This window comes from Rhipicephalus sanguineus, chromosome 2, assembly GCF_013339695.2.
Source record: "Rhipicephalus sanguineus isolate Rsan-2018 chromosome 2, BIME_Rsan_1.4, whole genome shotgun sequence".
NCBI lineage: Eukaryota > Metazoa > Arthropoda > Arachnida > Ixodida > Ixodidae > Rhipicephalus > Rhipicephalus sanguineus.
This window is the reverse complement of record NC_051177.1, coordinates 53,681,229-53,699,315: the sequence shown is the minus strand read 5'-3', so window position 1 is coordinate 53,699,315 and position 18,087 is coordinate 53,681,229. Positions and strand designations below refer to the sequence as shown.

Below are 18,087 nucleotides of genomic sequence, written 5' to 3'. Positions count from 1 at the left end.
AGTCATTTACCTGACCTGATTATGTCCTTAGCGGTTGATCGTCACGTCTTGGCCTTCTGCACGTACAGAAAAAGCCAGGTGACAGCTTATGAATGAAATTCTGCAAACTAATGAGCGTTCGAAAAGTCACATACAGCCTAATTAGCACAGAGTTTTGGTGGCGGGCGTCAAGTAACGGTATAAAGTTCAGCTAGCGGGCGTATAGTGTTCAAGCAAATTGATTACCAAGCGCTGCATTTGAGGACAATCATAATGTCATCGTGCTAGGCGAAGTAGACAAACTACAAGAAAGATTTCCCAGACTCGGGAGTGACATGTGCGTGCTGGTACACAGCGGTGACCGACTCGTCATGAACCGCCGGGTAAATCGGTGACACGTCGACCGGCCCATTTGAGACTGCCGAGGTGACTGACTACGCCGGCTGTCATCGCGTCCCGGTCGTGAACACCATCCGGGTACTGGGTCTCCTCATGCAAGCGCACGGGCGCAACGGCGACATTAGACAGTTTATAGTTTAGCGGGCTTAGCGGAATAGCGGGATCGAAATGCGTATGCGCAGTACTCTAGACGACCCGTAGCGTTTACCTTATACACGCTATTTTTCAGATTTAGCGTTACCGTATTTGCGTGGTTAACGTAGTGTACATAAAACGTGGCGGTGGTTTTTGACGCCCGCCTCGAACTGAATTTAGCGTTGATGTGGACGGATTCACTTCTTTCACAGCAATCGACTGTGTAGAATGGCTTTGCTTGCCTTCAGGTAGCTTTGACGCCTGAGTATTACGGATAACTTGGTGTAGTTTTTGAGGTCGCTTCCTATTTCGAATGTCCCTAGGCCTAACTAGGCGATCGGTGTAAACAAATCTGCAACGTAAAAATTTTCACCTTTGGTGCGTGGTTCATATTTATTTACTTTTATTGTTGCTAAAAAAGAAGTAATATTGCTTCGTGCGGGGATATAGGCAAGCATTCTCAGTTTTTTTTTCTTTTCACTTTTGTTAACGCATTCACCCTCCTCTAGGTGGCGCCACCGTCCCAGCTTGGGCACGTAAACCAAACGTTATCCCGCTTAACTAAAACGCGCTGTCGGCGACGAACGTTTGCGGCACGGTAACGCTATTCCCTTAATCCCCGCTATCACGCAAACGGTAAACTATAACTGTCTATTATTAAAAAATTCGGCAGATCCCACGCACTGTGGGAATCGATGTAATGCGAAGCAGCCAGCAAAGAGCTGCATACATCGCCTTGTTTGTCTTTGAGCCAAATGAAATCATTCATGCCATGGCATCTAGTCCACCATATATCGCATGTTTGCCATGCACGCATGCATGCACAATCTAGTGTACACCATGCCAATGAAACGCATATTCTGGTATATAAATGCATCACCTGTCGTTTATGTTGTTCACCACGCACTCGTGTCATGCCATACCAATTTTGGTATATATCACGTTAACAAAACGGCCGGAAGCGCACCATGATAGTGGCGTGTAAATCATGCGGTACATGACATGGGTAACATGATTCGCATGTTAAGACCTCTCATTTATGTTTTGTCATACAGTCACATCGCGCAATACCAATTTTGGTGTATATCAAAGGAGCGAAATGGCCGCGAGTGCACCATGAGTAGAGCATGTAAATCATGCCATACATGACCTGCATATTATGGTTTTTCATGTTACCACCTGTCACTAATGTTCATCATACAGCCACATCGCGCAATACCAGTTTTGGTGTCGAAACGGCCGCGAATGCACCATGAGCGTGGCATGTAAGTCATGACATACATGGCATGCATGTCATGGTTTTCATGTTACCACCTGTTATTCATGTTCTTCATACAGACACATCGCGCAATACCAATTTTGGTGCATATCAATCGAGCGAAACGGCCACGAGTGCGCCATGAGCGTGGCATGTAAACCATGTCGTACATTTCAAGCATGTCATGATTTTCATGTTACCACCTTTCATTTACGTTCGTCATACAGTCGCGTCGCGCAATGCCAATTTTAGTGTGTATCAAGCCAGCGAAACGGCCGCGAATGCATCATGAGCGTGGCAATTAAATCATGACATACATGACATGCATGTCATGGTTTTCATCTTACCAACTGTTATTCATGTTCTTCATACAGTCACGTCACGCAATGCCAATTTTGGTGTATATCAATCTACTGAGACGGCCGCTAGCGCATTATGAGCGTGGCATGCAAATCAGGTCGTACATGACTTGCATGTCATGATTTTCATGCTACCACGTCTCACTTACCTTCGTCACACAGTCGTGTCGCGCAATACCAATTTTGGTGTATATCATGCAAGCGAAACAGACGCGAATGCACCATGATCGAGGCATGTAAATCATGACATACATGTCATGGATGTGATGGTTTTCATGCTACCACCTGTTCTTCATGTTCTTCATACATTCACATCACACAATACCAATTTTGGTGTATATCAATCTAGCGAAACGGCCGCGAGTGCGCCATGAGCGTGGCATGTAAATCATGTCATACATGACATGCATATCATTCATGTTACCACGTGTCAGTTATGTTCGTCATACAGAAATGTCTCGTCATACCAGTTTTCGTACGTATGTATTCCTTCATTTAAATGGCCGCGAGCGCCCCGAGACCATGTCATGTAAATCATGCTGCACATGACATGCGCGTCATGATTTGCATGTTAGGACCTTTCATTATGTTCGTCATGAACTCTTGTCACGTCGTATCAATTTTGGTGTATATGAAATTAACGGAAAGGCCGCAAGAGCCTGAAGGCCGTGGAATGTTAATTATGCTGCTCATGACATGCGTGTCATGATTTTAATGATATGACCTGTCATTTATGTTCGTAATAAGGCCATGTTATGACACACCAATATTGGTATACATCCGATTAACGAAACGGCCAGGGAGTCCAAAGGCCGTGGAATGTAAATCATGCTGTTCATGACATGCGTGTCATGATTTTCATGATATGACCTGTCATTTATGTTCGTAGCAAGACCATGTTATGACACCAATTTTGGTATACATACGATTAACGAAACGGCCAGGGAGCCCAAAGGCCGTGGAATGTAAATCATGCTGTTCATGACATGTGTGTCATGATTTTCATGATATGACCTGTCATTTATGTTCGTAATAAGGCCATGTTATGACACACCAATTTTGGTATACATCCGATTAACGAAACGGCCAGGAGAGCACAAAGTCGTAGGCGGATAGATAGATAGATAGATAGATAGATAGATAGATAGATAGATAGATAGATAGATAGATAGATAGATAGATAGATAGATAGATAGATAGATAGATAGATAGATAGATAGATAGATAGATAGATAGATAGATAGATAGATAGATAGATAGATACGCTCAAAGTCGCAGAAGTTCGCTAAGAAATGCTTCGCATTTAAAAAACGAAGCGTGCGTCCAGCAGACGACGCGACTCATTTCCAGATTGTCAACAGACTCTCTGGCATGAACATGGGCGTCGGCAGGGGGGTGCAAAAGGGGCACTTGCCCCCCTCAAGCCACACCAGCGCTTGCCCCCACCCAAGCTACACCAGCGCTCTCGCCCTCTCCCAGCCGCGATGCAACACAGGCTTACACCTCCCAAGACAAAATCCTACCGACGTTCATGGGCATGAAAGAGGCCGTACGGTTGGTACAACTAAGCCTTCGAGCTCAGCCGAGTCACCTACACTACCTGTACCTCTGCCTTAAAGCGACTGCAATGCAATAGACTGACAACGTCAAAGTGATGTGATGAGAGCGACAGTCACAGAGTGGAACTTTATTGAAGGGAAAGGGTGATGTTGCAGCCTATCTGAGTGGAGCCAGTGCTCCACTGGCCTTTGCTGCCCGCCGGGCTTGATCCAGGAGCACTAGTGGCACACCCTGGTCCAAGTCGGCGAGTTGTACTACCTCCCACTAATCCGTACTAGCATTCTTCCATTAGTGTTTCATGAGAACATACGCATTCACCTGTGCTCACCATAGGGTTGTCTAAAGAAACTCCGTTCTTTTACGTGGCCATGGATGCGTTAACTGACGTGAACGGTAGCAGTCGCGAGACATTTCGTTGCGGCGATAAGCTGGACACGCTTGCAGTGTGAACTCCGGAAGGCGTGAATAGGCACCGTACACTGACCAGAGGGAGCTGCGTTGTTCGCACTGGCCCGTCCCAAGTTCGCTGACACTGGCCGTTAGGGGCCCGCAGAAAACAGACGCGCGCACGCGTCCCCCGTGTAGCCCGGCCACTATCGGCCCACTCATGCAGGGAGGGAGACGCGCGCATCGCGTTCCATTTTGACCGACCCCGCCTCGTTATTGCTGTTTTTACCCGCTAGGCTTTGCGTTCTCGCGCTGCAGTCGAACTGGAAAACTCGACTGTACGGTGCCTATAGCGTCTTAATCGCCAGTCGCAGTCATAGAGGAACCTCTCTCAACCACCGGTGTGAAAGCCGCCCATACCTAAGCTCGCTTTGTGAAGCAAGCCATCCTGAGGCCAGATTGAAGGAGCGAGAAAGGTTATCAGGATAATCGAAGATGCTATCAGATTAAATAAATATGAAGGAAACATGAGAGAGCTGCAAACACCGGGCGTGCACCAGTGCTGCTATTAGATCTCGCTATTAGACTTCGACTGCCCAAACCTTGTAAGACAGATAACTTACCTCGTACAACAAGAAGTTCGCGACCGACCCGAAACGGTGACGCCTTCAGTAGCTCGAATTCGAAAGACGAGCACAAAATCGCGAGACGACGCTGGTTAAAAGCTCGCACTGACGCTCGAGCGACGCGTTTTGCAGATGCTCACGTGAAGTGACACGCGTGCACTCAGTGGTGATGATGATTCCATGTGTGCATCCACAATGGAAGACTTGCAAAGGAGCGGGCGGTGAAACTGAAAGGGCAGTTAGGAAGATCTATACCAGAAGTTAACAAATGCGACTACCATTCCCAGGATAATCTACGCACAATCAGACTATCTATCTATCTATCTATCTATCTATCTATCTATCTATCTATCTATCTATCTATCTATCTATCTATCTATCTATCTATCTATCTATCTATCTATCTATCTATCTATCTATCTATCTATCTATCTATCTATCTATCTATCTATCTATCCTATCTATCTATCTTATCTATCTATCTATCTATCTATCTATCTATCTATCTATCTATCTATCTATCTATCTATCTATCTATCTATCTATCTATCTATCTATCTTGCTTATATTCTGCTTATATATCTTATATTCACTTTCTTGTATTCCTGGGATGGAGTAATATAGCGCTTTGCTTGCGCCGTACGAATACTGATAAATTTTTATAAATGTTATCAAGACGTCAGTGGCCAGTTCAGGCACGTGCTATGTGATCAAAGGGTGACCTTAAAGACCACGTTTAATTTTCGTGAATAACCCGGCTCACGGCGTTGCGATGTTGGTGCTGCCCCTATCGCCTCCAGATGTGGTTTCATTAGAGTTGCTTGGTTGGTAATACTTTATATTGTTTGTCCTGAGAGACGCGACTAGCGCACAGTGGGCTTCTCCAACGATGGGACTGGCTTAGCTTCATTAGAGTTGCTTGGTTGGTTGAAAAACTTTATTTGGGTCCTGCAAGCCGCGCGTCAGCGCGCAGTAAAAATTTAATTTCAAATGACACATGCTTTTGGACACTATAGGCGCCGCACGTGGCCTCACACATATCGCGTTTCGAGAAGGGTCTACTAAGGTACGCGCAGTGGTCTCGAAGGCCACCGTATAATCTTTATCATCATCGTCAACTTTTATTGCATTACCAAGCGGCCTCGTGCACACCGCGTTCCGAAGCTTCGGACCGCATCCGGCGATCGCTTTCAGTGTATAGCTTCGATAGTAATTCGGAAGGTCAGGACGATGACGCGTCTGAAACGAGCGAGGTGAGTTCGTGTGTCGCGCATTCTTTGAGATTGTTAAGGTCATTTCATGCGCCATACTACGGCCGCGTTAAAACAGTGCTATATGCGTTCCAGCGCCGGTCGTGGCCTGACATCATTCGCGGTTCATCTTTTGAAAGTTGTGCATAAAGTGCACGTATTCTTTGCCTCTCTCTCTCTTTCGCATCGAAATGTGTGTAAGCAAGTGTTTATTTGTGCACAGGTAATATGGACGAATTCAGGTGTCGAAATGCCCAACTTTGCATGGTGGTCCTGGCGGTTCGTCATCAGCGGACACAGCCGTTTCGCTTACATCGTACAGCTCAAATAGTAATAGAGGCATACGCGTGCGCAGGGTTCCTCTTCAGGGGGGTGGGGGCGAAGATTCGTCGCAGCGCCCTCCCCTTCCCAATTATGTCAATGTATGGCGCTTACATTGCACCCCCCTGCCCCCCCCCCTCGAGTTGCAGCGCCCCCCCTCCCTATTATGTCAATGTGTGGGGCTGACTTGAGCCCCCCCCCCCCCCCCCCCGTGCGCACGCCTATGAATAGAGGGATTTATTATAGTGTATACAGGGCACCACGCTACACCACAAAATATAAACAGACAGAGTGTGCAAACGCAGAACGCGATGACAATTGTTTACGTTCAGGTAATGCACACCTCTCCCCGTGATTCAATTCAAAGAACCGAAATGCACATTGTGCTTTAACATGTTTGGCATCGTCTCGATGGTGGACATTCTTCGCATGCTCCTAATAATAAAAATGTGGTTTTACATCCCAAAACCACCATATCAGGAACGCCGTAGCGGAGCGCTCCGGAAATTTCGACCACCTGGGGTTTTTTAACCTGCACCTAAATGTAAGTATAGGGGCATCAGGCATTCTCGCCTCCATCGAAAATGCGGCCGCCGCGGCTCGGATTCGATCCCGCGACCTTCAGGTCAGCAGTCGAGCACCATAGCCACTAAACCACCACGGTGGGTCTTCTCATGCTCTTGCTCACCTATTCGCTTTTCCTTTCTCCCCTTGCCCTCTTCCTCTCAATGTAAGGTAGAAAACCTGATGCTCCCGTGTGTTTAACGCGCCCAGTTTTCTATTGACCTCTCCATAGTTCTGTCTCCGTTTGAACTGTACACGTACTTAGTGATCGAATCAAAAATTGGCTTGCGTCTGTTGTAAACGCGTACAAAGGCGCTTTAGCACTGGTCTTATTCGCGTTTTGAAAGACGATAATCTTTCTTGGGGAACTTAAACGCAGAAGTTTTGGTGCATGTCTGTCTTTCTGTTTGTCTGTCTGTCACCCGATTCAGCCACTCGGCCAAAGTTTAACCACTTGCTGAACGCCCAGCCATTTTGAACTGGTAGCGCCGTTCGTATACTTGTGAACATTGTCGATCAAAAACCAAATGTTACGCATATCTGAATCGCAACATCGATACGTAAGTATGAGGTTGTGTGTTCCTTTACTGGAAAATACATAAATACGTAACTCTAAAGACCCTAGTGTTTCTTAGGCTGCGCTGAAAATGCTAGTGTTTTTTTTTTTTTTTTCAGGCGTTCCTATTTCGCCGAGGCCAAAGCGTGGTTAGTTGTGAGGCGTGGACGATTGGTTCTCTTGCTCCTTTTGGTGTTCATGGTGGCTGCCCTCGGGCTCGAACTGTTGTTCATCGAGAAGCGGTTCGAGCAATCGTCGACCACAGCGCTCCGCCAGCAGTCACAGATGGAAACAGGCCGACGCGCGACCGCAAAGACGACGACGACGACGACGACGTCGAGTGCGGGAAAAACGGCGTCTTCTACCGACGTTGGTCCCTTGGAGATCGGCCTCAACGTTCTTGGCCCCGATTACAGGTCTTACGACCATGCCGGCCCAGCCGCTCCGCGAGAGCGTTGCGAGGAGAATCCGGGACGCTTGAGTAAGTGAGCAAAACAAGACTTTCTCCTCTTATGTATACTGTGCATTTTGTGACAATACACAGTCCTTAGTTGGGTGTCCGCAGCAGCTGTGCGGTGGCAAGCTGCCAGTCATTTCCAATGGCAGTCAGCGTCCGCAGAGCTGCTGCGGACGCAACCGCGGCATGGCCTCGATGCCAGGGTTCCTTGTACCGTACTCTATCGCCTTCTTGTCTATGCTTGTACGAAGGAACGCTGGCATCGAAGCGCCCTTGCAGCATGCGCCGTGCAGCGCCGTTCTTTACCGAGTTCGACGTTGGATATCAGTTTTCCGTGGCCTCAGCGGTTAGCTCCGGCAGCGCAAAGGCGCGTTGCCGAAGCCAATCGCGGAGGCCATACATTTTCTATTCTCAAGCGACAAGCACAAAGCAGTTCAATCATGGTTCAGTCACGTTGAGGAGACACGGTGGAAGAAAGTAAAGTGCGCAAACACGGATACATTATTACCAGCGGAGTTGTTGAAGCTCGTGATTCGGCTACAAACTCGCCTAGCTCCGACTTCACTGCGCGTTGCCTAGCAACCACCTGACACGTCTGCGTTTATAAAAAAAGAACGTGTTGGATGAAGGAAAGGAGAAGAAAAGGAGAGGTGTGGAGAGGAGGAGGAGAATAAATAAAGAAAAGAACGAACTAAGATTTCTTGGCGAGGCGGGATTCAAACCCGGGTACCCAGTGCGGAAGACGAGCGTCGTAAGCACTCGGCTATCCAGCCACGCTATCAGAGCAAGTATTTATGGGATCCATATGATTACGTTGCTATGGGCGAGAGAACTAGAAAAGGATAGAGAGAAAGAGAAACAGAGAGAGAGAGAGAAAGAAAGAAACACAGAGAAAGAGAGAGAAAGAAAGAGATAGAAATAAAGAGAGAGAAAGAAAGCATAGCAAAACCATGTATAGTATAGCATGGTAAGGAGGTGGAGAAAGAGAAGGGGGGGACGAGGATGGATGCGAGGCTGAGGAGGAGCAAAAGGGGGAGGGAGAGGGTGAAGCATTGCATAGCCACGTATAGTATGATATAGCAAGGGGGTAGGAAACGGAAGTGAGGGTAAGGAGGAGGGACAGAAGGAGGGGAGAGGGTGAAGCATTGCTTAGCCATGTATAGTATGATATAGCAAGGGGGTGGAAACGGAAGTGAGGGTAAGGAGGAGGGACAGAAGGAGGGGAGAGGGTGAAGCATTGCTTAGCCATGTATAGTATGATATAGCAAGGGGGTGGGAAACGGAAGTGAGGGTAAGGAGGAGGGACAGAAGGAGGGGAGAGGGTGAAGCATTGCTTAGCCATGTATAGTATGATATAGCAAGGGGGTGGGAACGGAAGTGAGGGTAAGGAGGAGGGACAGAAGGAGGGGAGAGGGTGAAGCATTGCTTAGCCATGTATAGTATGATATAGCAAGGGGGTGGGAAACGGAAGTGAGGGTAAGGAGGAGGGACAGAAGGAGGGGAGAGGGTGAAGCATTGCTTAGCCATGTATATTATAGCAAGTGGTGAGAAAGGGAAGTAAGGGTGAGGAGAAGAGAAAGGAGGAGGGGAACGCCGCCAGCTTCGCAACACTAGTGCGTAGCTGCCCCAATTTTTCAGTACAAACTCGCCCAACTTTCTGTTCTTCTAAACCCCAATTTTATTTTTATCGGTCGGTTAGAAGCTGAGAAAAACAATAATTTGTAGCGGCGCGCGAAACCATGATGCGAGGAGGCGAGCTGCAAACCCTCGCCGCTCGCCCCGCGTAGCCTTCGCAAGCCAAATCCCTCTCCTGCCCTCTTCGCACGCGAGCGGAAGGATCACATAACGCATACGCTTGGACACGTCATGCGCACAAAATGTCACGAGCGCATGACGCGCCCGAACCAGCCCGAGCCCCCGAGACGCGAGCGGTGTGGTGGCGGCGTTCTTTGCGCTTCATCCTCTGCAAGTTATGCGGATGCGCCCTCGCCGATCACTTGGCTTTCAAACCTATACTCAGCACGAAAGCTGCGACATTTGTACGGACGCGATGAACTAGCGGTGTGCCGCATGAACATCTAGTTAGACACGGGAGGATAAATACGCCTAATGAGCGCTGGAACGCGGTAGAAAATTATTTCGTTGTAAAGGGTGGCGTCTGCACGATGCGCAAAGCGGTCGAGAACACGAACTTAATGCGAAGCATTTCCTAACGAACCTAAGGCACTTTGGCTGTTTCAATCCGTCCGTCTATCCATGCATCCGTGCATCCATCCATGCATCCATCCATCCATCCATCCATCCATCCATCCATCCATCCATCCATCCATCCATCCATCCATCCATCCATCAATGCATCCATCCATCCATCCATCCATCCATCCATCCATCCATCCATCCATCCATCCATCCATCCATCCATCCATCCATCCATAAATCCATCCATCCATCCATCCATCCATCCATCCATCCATCCATCCATCCATCCATCCATCCATCCATCCATCCATCCATCCATCCATCCATATAAGTACATCCATCCATCCATCCATCCATCCATCCATCCATCCATCCATCCATCCATCCATCCATCCATCCATCCATCCATCCATCCATCCATCCATCCGTCCATCCATAAATACATCCATAAATCCATCCGTCCATCCATCTAGCCGCCTACGTTTTGGCGCTCTCCTGGTCGTCTCCATAACTTGTACCAAAATTGGCATAGGAGGGGATCAGTGTGGGACAAACACGATTCACTGGTCATGACATGAATAACGCAAAATGCCTGTCGCGTACGTCATGAAACCCTTTCCCTCAGTCACGTGTGACCCACACAACACAGTTCATGTTATGCGGGTATGCGCCACAGTTGATTCACAGTCTCAATCAACACAGTAACAGCGAACATACACATTTGAAAATTCCGGCAGATCCCACACATTGCGGGAATCGATATCAAGATCATTCACCGAGTATAACAGCTGTGGTGTGTAACGTCGGTTGTAGTTGTAGCGTTGGCTATCAGCTTTCGCAAAAATTTATAATTAGCAATCTTGATAAATAAATTAATGTCAAAACATATACATAAGTAAAAAATTATTAAGTAAATAATGTTCACTACGTACATCGGCCCGTCGGTTTGAGCTCGTGCACACGAACATCTGGCACGCGGTCTCTCGGTATTACAATTCAATGATGCCATGCACACGATCCGCCAGAACGACGCAGTGTTTTCTTCATTTCTTTCGAGGCTGGGCGATGGCCTCGTGCCGCCGGAGGATGACGTCAGATTGATTGACAGCCGCTTTGTAGACTAGACTACCAGGGCGACATACGCCCAGGTAGTCTACGAATACGATAAGCGTAATCCACTGATGTTGGTTTACGTAGCACTATCCAGGGCTACCAGTCTCGACGGCCTATACCTCACAAACGCAAAGGGTGACTTCATGTTCCGACATGTCGCCGGCTCTATCGACAGACAATTTGTCGACGAAATCACCGAGGCATCCACGATTTCCAATAGCTGTACTATATCTTAAACGTCACAAAACATAGACCCCTTGTCGCCGATATCACAACGGATCCGACAACAAGTCCTGTCCAGCTGCTGGTGCTCACTGATCACGGTGGTGATGACCTTGTTCAAGAACTGTCAAGAACTCCTTCCACACACGCACACGGGTTCGTGAAACGTGCGTGCGTTCACCGTCAAACAGAGAAGTGTAAGCACTACATGTCGGCTTACCACTTCTGGTGTTGGTAATACCCATGTTGCTGTTGGCATCGTTACCCATCTGTAAACAACTGGTTATATAACACATATGCAGCTCTTCAACATAAGTGTGTGCTATCGAATCTGTACAAATATCTTTTATTTCGTTATTTCGTAACGTTTCGCTCAGTAAAAAAATTACGCCACAGTCACCCTCCCGCGGCATGCTTCGCATAACATCGATTTCCCCGGTACGTGGGATCTGCCGAATTTTAGGGGCGAAGCACCTTAAGGCCGAGGCTTGTCCGTCCGTTTGGCGTCCGCGTGTCCGTTTGGCGTCCGTGCGCACGGCACAGCACCATGTAAAATCGAAACATCAGGTATAACAATAGACTAATATGAATCATAATTGTGACGAAACGATATAATACACCTACAAACACAAACCCTTTAAACTAGTCGGCGACTTCAACGTACACATCATGGAACTTAGGACCCAGCTTTGTCGTCAACACTCTTTATGTCACTCGATGTCACTCTATGTCACATTATGTCACTTTATGTCACTTTATGTCACTCAATTTACATTATATGGGGCAACGTTCGGGTAACGTACGGTTACTCACCCATACGATACCCAGAGCTTCACCCACTCGTCATGATTCACTCCGTGGAAATGCGTGGATTTTTTTATTATTGTTATCGACACACTTGCCAGCTGCAGTTTGAGCTCTGTATGGTTGGCCACCGTCGTTCTTTTTAATTTGAAAGTGCCGGTTTTTCATGATTATGACAGTTTTTTTATGAGGAGCGCCACGAAAAGTCCCGACCAACTAGAGGCCAACGGATTCGCTGCAAAATAAATTCAAGAGAAGTACACGCATCGCATTCAGTTGTATATTATCTGATTAACCGATTCACTATAGCTCTTTTTCAATGTAGGTTCAAACATACGCGTTCGATTTCCATAATTTTTTGCGTAGCCAAATATGTTGTTGCAAGTATGTCTTGAAACGCTTTCGTCTTTAAAAGGACACCAAAGTGAAACAATACATTAGTTTAGACTGATAAATTATACTCTGAAAACTCTAGGGCCGTTAATTTCACCATCACAGGTTTATTAATATATCAGAAAATCAATGTCATAAGCATCACTTTTAAATTTCCCACCGAAGTCTCCGATGGTAACGTCACAGATTTCAAACTGCTTCTACGTATTTCGGCCGCATTGGCTCAACGAAATTTTCTGAAACTTGGTACGTTATGTCTCCGGCTCTCGCAGAAGACAATGTGCTTCGTTTTTAGCTATTAGGAAATACGTAGGGCCCTTGTAGACGACGTCAAATTCTATGACGTCACGGCGACTGGTGCGGGAACTTGAAGGTGGCGTCGCCACCCGCATTTTCTTTTTGCGGGTTTTCTCGCCTGCCGAGAGTCTTCTCGCAGCAAACGTGGCGTTTTTGGTATCGTGAAAGAGTAATGTACTAATACGAGAAAAATCGTTTTTCTCTTTAGTGTCCCTTTGGTGCACTTCACTTGCGGACACCGGACTTGGCGCACGTCTAGGGAGGCTGCTTGCCTGTAGGACCCGTACCCATCAGAGATATTGCGTTACCGTCCCCCCCCCCCCAACTCTACCCCCCGTTTACCCCCCGTTTTTAATTCTGATCTTATATCTCCTCATTATTCCATATTTTCCTCCATCTGTCGGCCCCTTCGCCACAGTAGTTGTGCTGTGTTTCTAACTATGGATGCAGAAACTAGCGTACTTTCATCTTGACAATATTTGAGCAGAAACACAGGGACAAAGAATAGCAAACGCAAGGACGAGCGCTTTCTAACAACTGGTTTATTTTTTCCAAAAAATGTTCGCCTTAGGACCCACAGATCTGCGCGATCCAGACAACAGAACTCATGAGTAGCGCACATAGCGCCGCTTGAGATAATATGCTTCATAGAAATGAAGAAAAGAGCAAAAATTCTTTTTCAAGCAGCGCAACGAACCTTTCCTTTTGTGTTTTCAATGCAGAGAGCTTCCACTATCTCTCTCGAAGTTTGATTGCGGTGTTTGAATACAATGATGCTGCTGCTAAAACAAGGTGTGCATGCGCACTCATGGCACTGCATCGCTAAATGTGTGCTAGGAAGTCCTTTCAGACATACGTTTCCTTAGTCTCGTGTTATCTGCCGGTCTGCCCTAGGTACACATGACCACACGTGAAAGGAATATTGTACGCTAATAATTAATAATTGTTTCGGAGTTTTACGTCCCAAAACCACGATATGATTATGAGGGACGCCGTAAGGAGGCTCCGGAAAATATTGACCATCTGATGATCTTTAAAGTGCACTTAAATCGAAGTGCGCAAGCCTCAAGCATTTCGCCTCCATCGAAATGCAGCTGCCACGCCCGCGATTCCATCCAGCGAGCTGAGTGTCAGCAGTCGATCACCATATATCCACTAGGTGGGCCACTGTGGCAGGTGAATATTGTACATTACATTCTTCACACAATTAACAAATTGGTACTTAAGTTGTTATGTTATTGGTGGTAACAAATTGATACTACATTCTTCCTGCACACCTTCCTTACTATCAAACTTTTGTCTTACCCTTGAACGCACACCTTCATAGCTTTCCATACCTTTCACCGTCTGACTCTCAGGAGGCCTGGTGCCCGTCGCGAAGGAGGTGCCCGAGCTCAGCAGGCTAGAACCCTTCTTCCTCCACGTCAAGCCCGGGGGCCGCTGGTGGCCGAGTCACTGCTTGGCGCGCCACCGCGTGGCCATCATTGTACCTTACCGAGACCGGCAGAGGAACCTGCGCGTTTTCCTGCACCACATGCACCAGTTCCTGCGCAAACAGGAGCTCGACTACGGCATCTACATAATCGAACAGGTACCCCACACTATGAACAATTAACACCACCTTGCTTGCGTTGTCTATCGAAACAACCTCCTATACGCCTTCATTTTCTTGCGCACTTCTCGACGATGGATGTATTTTTACAGTAGCCAGTCAAGGCCGCGTATTTTAAACATTAGTTCATGACGCTGAAAGGGCGTTCCACCTCCAAGCTACTGACTGTGGCTTTCTGTCTGAGTCTTTCATAGAATTAAATTTGATTCTTGGGCCGAATACACAAAAGTGTGCTTTAGAAAGTTCATTATACAGCGAAGCTGTATGTACATGCATGCTATATGTTTCCGTGTATTTTTCCTGTGCGTCAACATAAAATCCCATAAATAAATAAAACAGAGGGCGTTCCGTGGAAAAGTTACTGATTCCAGCTTTCTGTCTGGTGTGCCTCGTGGAAGAATACAATAAAGGCTCGGTGCTCGGACCATTACAACACAGACGCATGACTCTTAAAGCGGAATAGAATAACACCTTTAACGCGTGAGTTCAGACACTTGACGCTTTTTCTACAGCGCTGGTGCTTCGCCGTCGATCTCAGTTCTGCGCGTACGCCATCGAAGTATGAAGCCTGCATCGCCCCTGACGGTGGTGTTGATCACTTTTATCACTTATATAGAGTTGCCCGACTACATCGGTGCCTCAAAACCTGAAGTAACGCTAGTGCATTTTACCGCTAGAACCATCACCTTTGAACTCACCATGCCTCACCTAGCGAAGGCATATATATTACAGGTTTGTCCACTCTTTTTTATCAAGGGACCCTGCAACACTTTTTCAAGTAGTCTCCTAATGGCTTCATTAAAACAGCTTATTGCCTCACGCATCGACTGCGGCAAAAATTTTTACAATCTGTGAAGTACGAGCGGAGTTACAGGGGTTTGCCGCACGCTTCAAGTGCTTTCTCTCTCCTTTCTTACCGGCAAGCGTGCTGAAAGCTACGCAGGGAGAAGGACGACAAGGAGGCAAGATGATGCGTCCCTTCGTACAGCGCGTTCTTTTCATTTTTTTTCTTCGAGCGCGCGGCTTACTTTCAGTGTGATCGGGAGCGTGAGCGCGGGCCCGTGGCGGCATCCCGCCGCGGCCACGGTATAACTATATGCAGCTAACTATTCTCAAATCAGCCAACGGCCGTGGGCTTGATATGGCGCAGTAATTTTGGGTATATGGCATTATCTGTAGAGAGAAGAGGGAGCGATTTCTAGCTGACTTTGGGAATTAATTGTAATTTCCAGGCTGCGTGCAGAGCTATAATATTAGGCTCAAGTGCTCTCTGCAGGAGCCTCGACTACCGATCGGCAGCGTTTTCTGACCATGCTGAAAAAGTGTTCCAGTGTCCCTTTAAGAAAGAAAAGGTTTACACCGACTGCTCATTTGTGCAGAGCGGCAACGGTGACTTCAATCGAGCCAAACTGCTCAACGTCGGCTACGAGGTGTCCAAGACGATGCACGACTACAACTGCTTCATCTTTCACGACGTGGACCTGATACCGGAGAACGACCAGAGCGTCTACGCGTGCCAGGAGAATCCGTACCACATATCCCGCTGTCTCGACGTCTACGGATACAAGTGCGTCCGCTACACCATTCTTTCCCTCTCTCTCTTCGCGAAAAATGTGGCGCTAGTAGTCTTTTAGCAAGTTACTGGAATACGGTACGCAAATACGGTAAGGCAGTATGGTAAAGCTCCTCCTTTCCCGCTCGTTGTGCTTAACCCTCTCCCAGTTCCAGTGACAGTGCGGCCCCCGAACGACAGGTCGCTCGTTAACAATGCGTAGGCTGACAGGCAACATTGAGGCGTGACAACCCCACAGTAATTTTTGAAAAAGCTTTTGTGGTGTTAGGGTGCCTTTACCGGCAAAAGCACAACGAGCGCGAAAGGAGGAGCGCTACCGTACGGCCTTACCGTATTTGCGTACCGTATATTTCCCTAACATGCTAAAATACTCTATGATATTAGATAGTTCTAACACTACCGTTATGTGTTACGTACTGAACTAGACGTGCGCAAAAGCAACAGTGCCGGTAGTGACATTTCTTACAACACGTGATCCACAACAACGCGTAAGAGGCGCTCTCGTGTTGCTGCATTACGACCAAGTTGCCTTACCCATGCCTGGGGAACAGATGGGCCTTGGGGACTGCAGCTGAGAACCCCGGCATTAAGAGAGTTTGAGAATTGGGGCCCCAAGGAGCTTGGGGACCCAAGAAGTTTGCGAGCCGCCAGGACTCATTCGCAGAACCCAAGTCACTCTTAGGCTCTTGCGCTCGCGCTGTCCCAAGGTCCAAAACCGAAAACTAGCGCGGGTCTCCAAGTCGTCTTTGGTCGCCAACGATACGAAGTAGAGACAGCGCGGGCCACGACGCAGTGTGGCCCAACGTTACTAGATGAGGTCCTAGTCTAGTAACGTTGGTTTGGCACGCGTCTCGAATAATTTTCATTTCACCACGTGTGGCGCCCCGAGCGCTTGTCACAACGCAGTCTACGTTTGACCCAATTCTCAAACTCTGCTCATCCTCCGAACGCAAGAGCAGCCTACCCAACGCAGCTCGAGGACTCAGTGTCTTGGGTCCCTAATTCTCAAACTCTATATTGTACCCGGCTCTGGCGTCCGTACGGCGAACATTCGTCACTTTCTGTGGCTACGCCCATAGGCGTATCTACCGGGGGGGGGGGGGGGGGGCAGGGGGGGCGCTAGCCCCCCTACTGAGAAATGTTAGGGGGACGCAGCCCCCCCCCCCCACTTTCGATCGTGGTCATTGTCGGCTGCAGACTGGGAAACTAACAAGTAAGGCAAAGTTTTACTTGAACGCCGCAATAACTGATTATGTAAAATAAGTTTCCTACAATTTTGCTGTGACGACTGTCCTCCCTGTGTCGTGACCACGCATTGTGGGCTCTCTGCCGTGCGGGCTGCCTATTCCACGCTTTCGCGCCTTGCGCTCGAGCATTGCAGAGGAGGCTATCGCTCAGCAGGGTCTCTACAAGATTACAGCAATCTGTCATGATTTTATTTTGTTCGGCCTGGCCTGAAATTTAAGTAATCGTCGACGCAAATACGGGCTGGAACCAGTAAACGTTTTATAGCCCGATCAAACGCTGTCCTATTTCAGGAAATTTAGTTCCTTTCTTTCAAAACGAATAGCATCACCACTGTTTCATATCCAAGCTGCTGTGAGCTGATGAGTGTGCTGAAGTGTCGAGTATTTTAGTTGCGCCGATCCAGGAGAGCTAAAAAAGATTCCAACTTTAGTCGCCGATTAGCCTGCTTCACAAGTTGCTTATCGTAGCCTGGAGCGGTCGCGGCGGCTTGTAACAAGGCAATGGACTCAGCACATTGAAAAGCCCAGCTTTCAAGTTTGCCCTGTAGCTTGATCTATACTTCACAAGGGAGATGATCAGCGTCCATGGTTTTCTGGACTAAGAAGACTGCCCACCTGCGAAGGATTGTGTCCATTCCTAATAATGTTTATTTCTCTCTCTACCTCTCTGTCAGCAACGATGACTTCACAGAAAGTTCTATACGCGCAAAAACGGATCAACGTCGTTAATACTACAACTGAAAGTATCTGTTATACACATATGAATCCATCTCGCC

The 18,087-nt window shown here is 47.7% G+C and overlaps 1 protein-coding gene across 1 annotated transcript in view; it reads left to right on the top strand.

Moving 5' to 3' along the window:
- The first annotated feature begins 14,244 nt into the window (after positions 1 to 14,244).
- The window catches only part of LOC119381179 (beta-1,4-N-acetylgalactosaminyltransferase bre-4), a 6,689-nt gene continuing 2,846 nt past the window's right edge, over positions 14,245 to 18,087 (top strand). The window contains exons 1-2 of the mRNA XM_037649134.2: positions 14,245 to 14,470; positions 15,871 to 16,058. Coding sequence (XP_037505062.2) covers positions 14,414 to 14,470; positions 15,871 to 16,058 — 245 coding nt within the window. The 5' untranslated portion in view covers positions 14,245 to 14,413. The remainder of the gene's footprint in view (positions 14,471 to 15,870; positions 16,059 to 18,087) is intronic.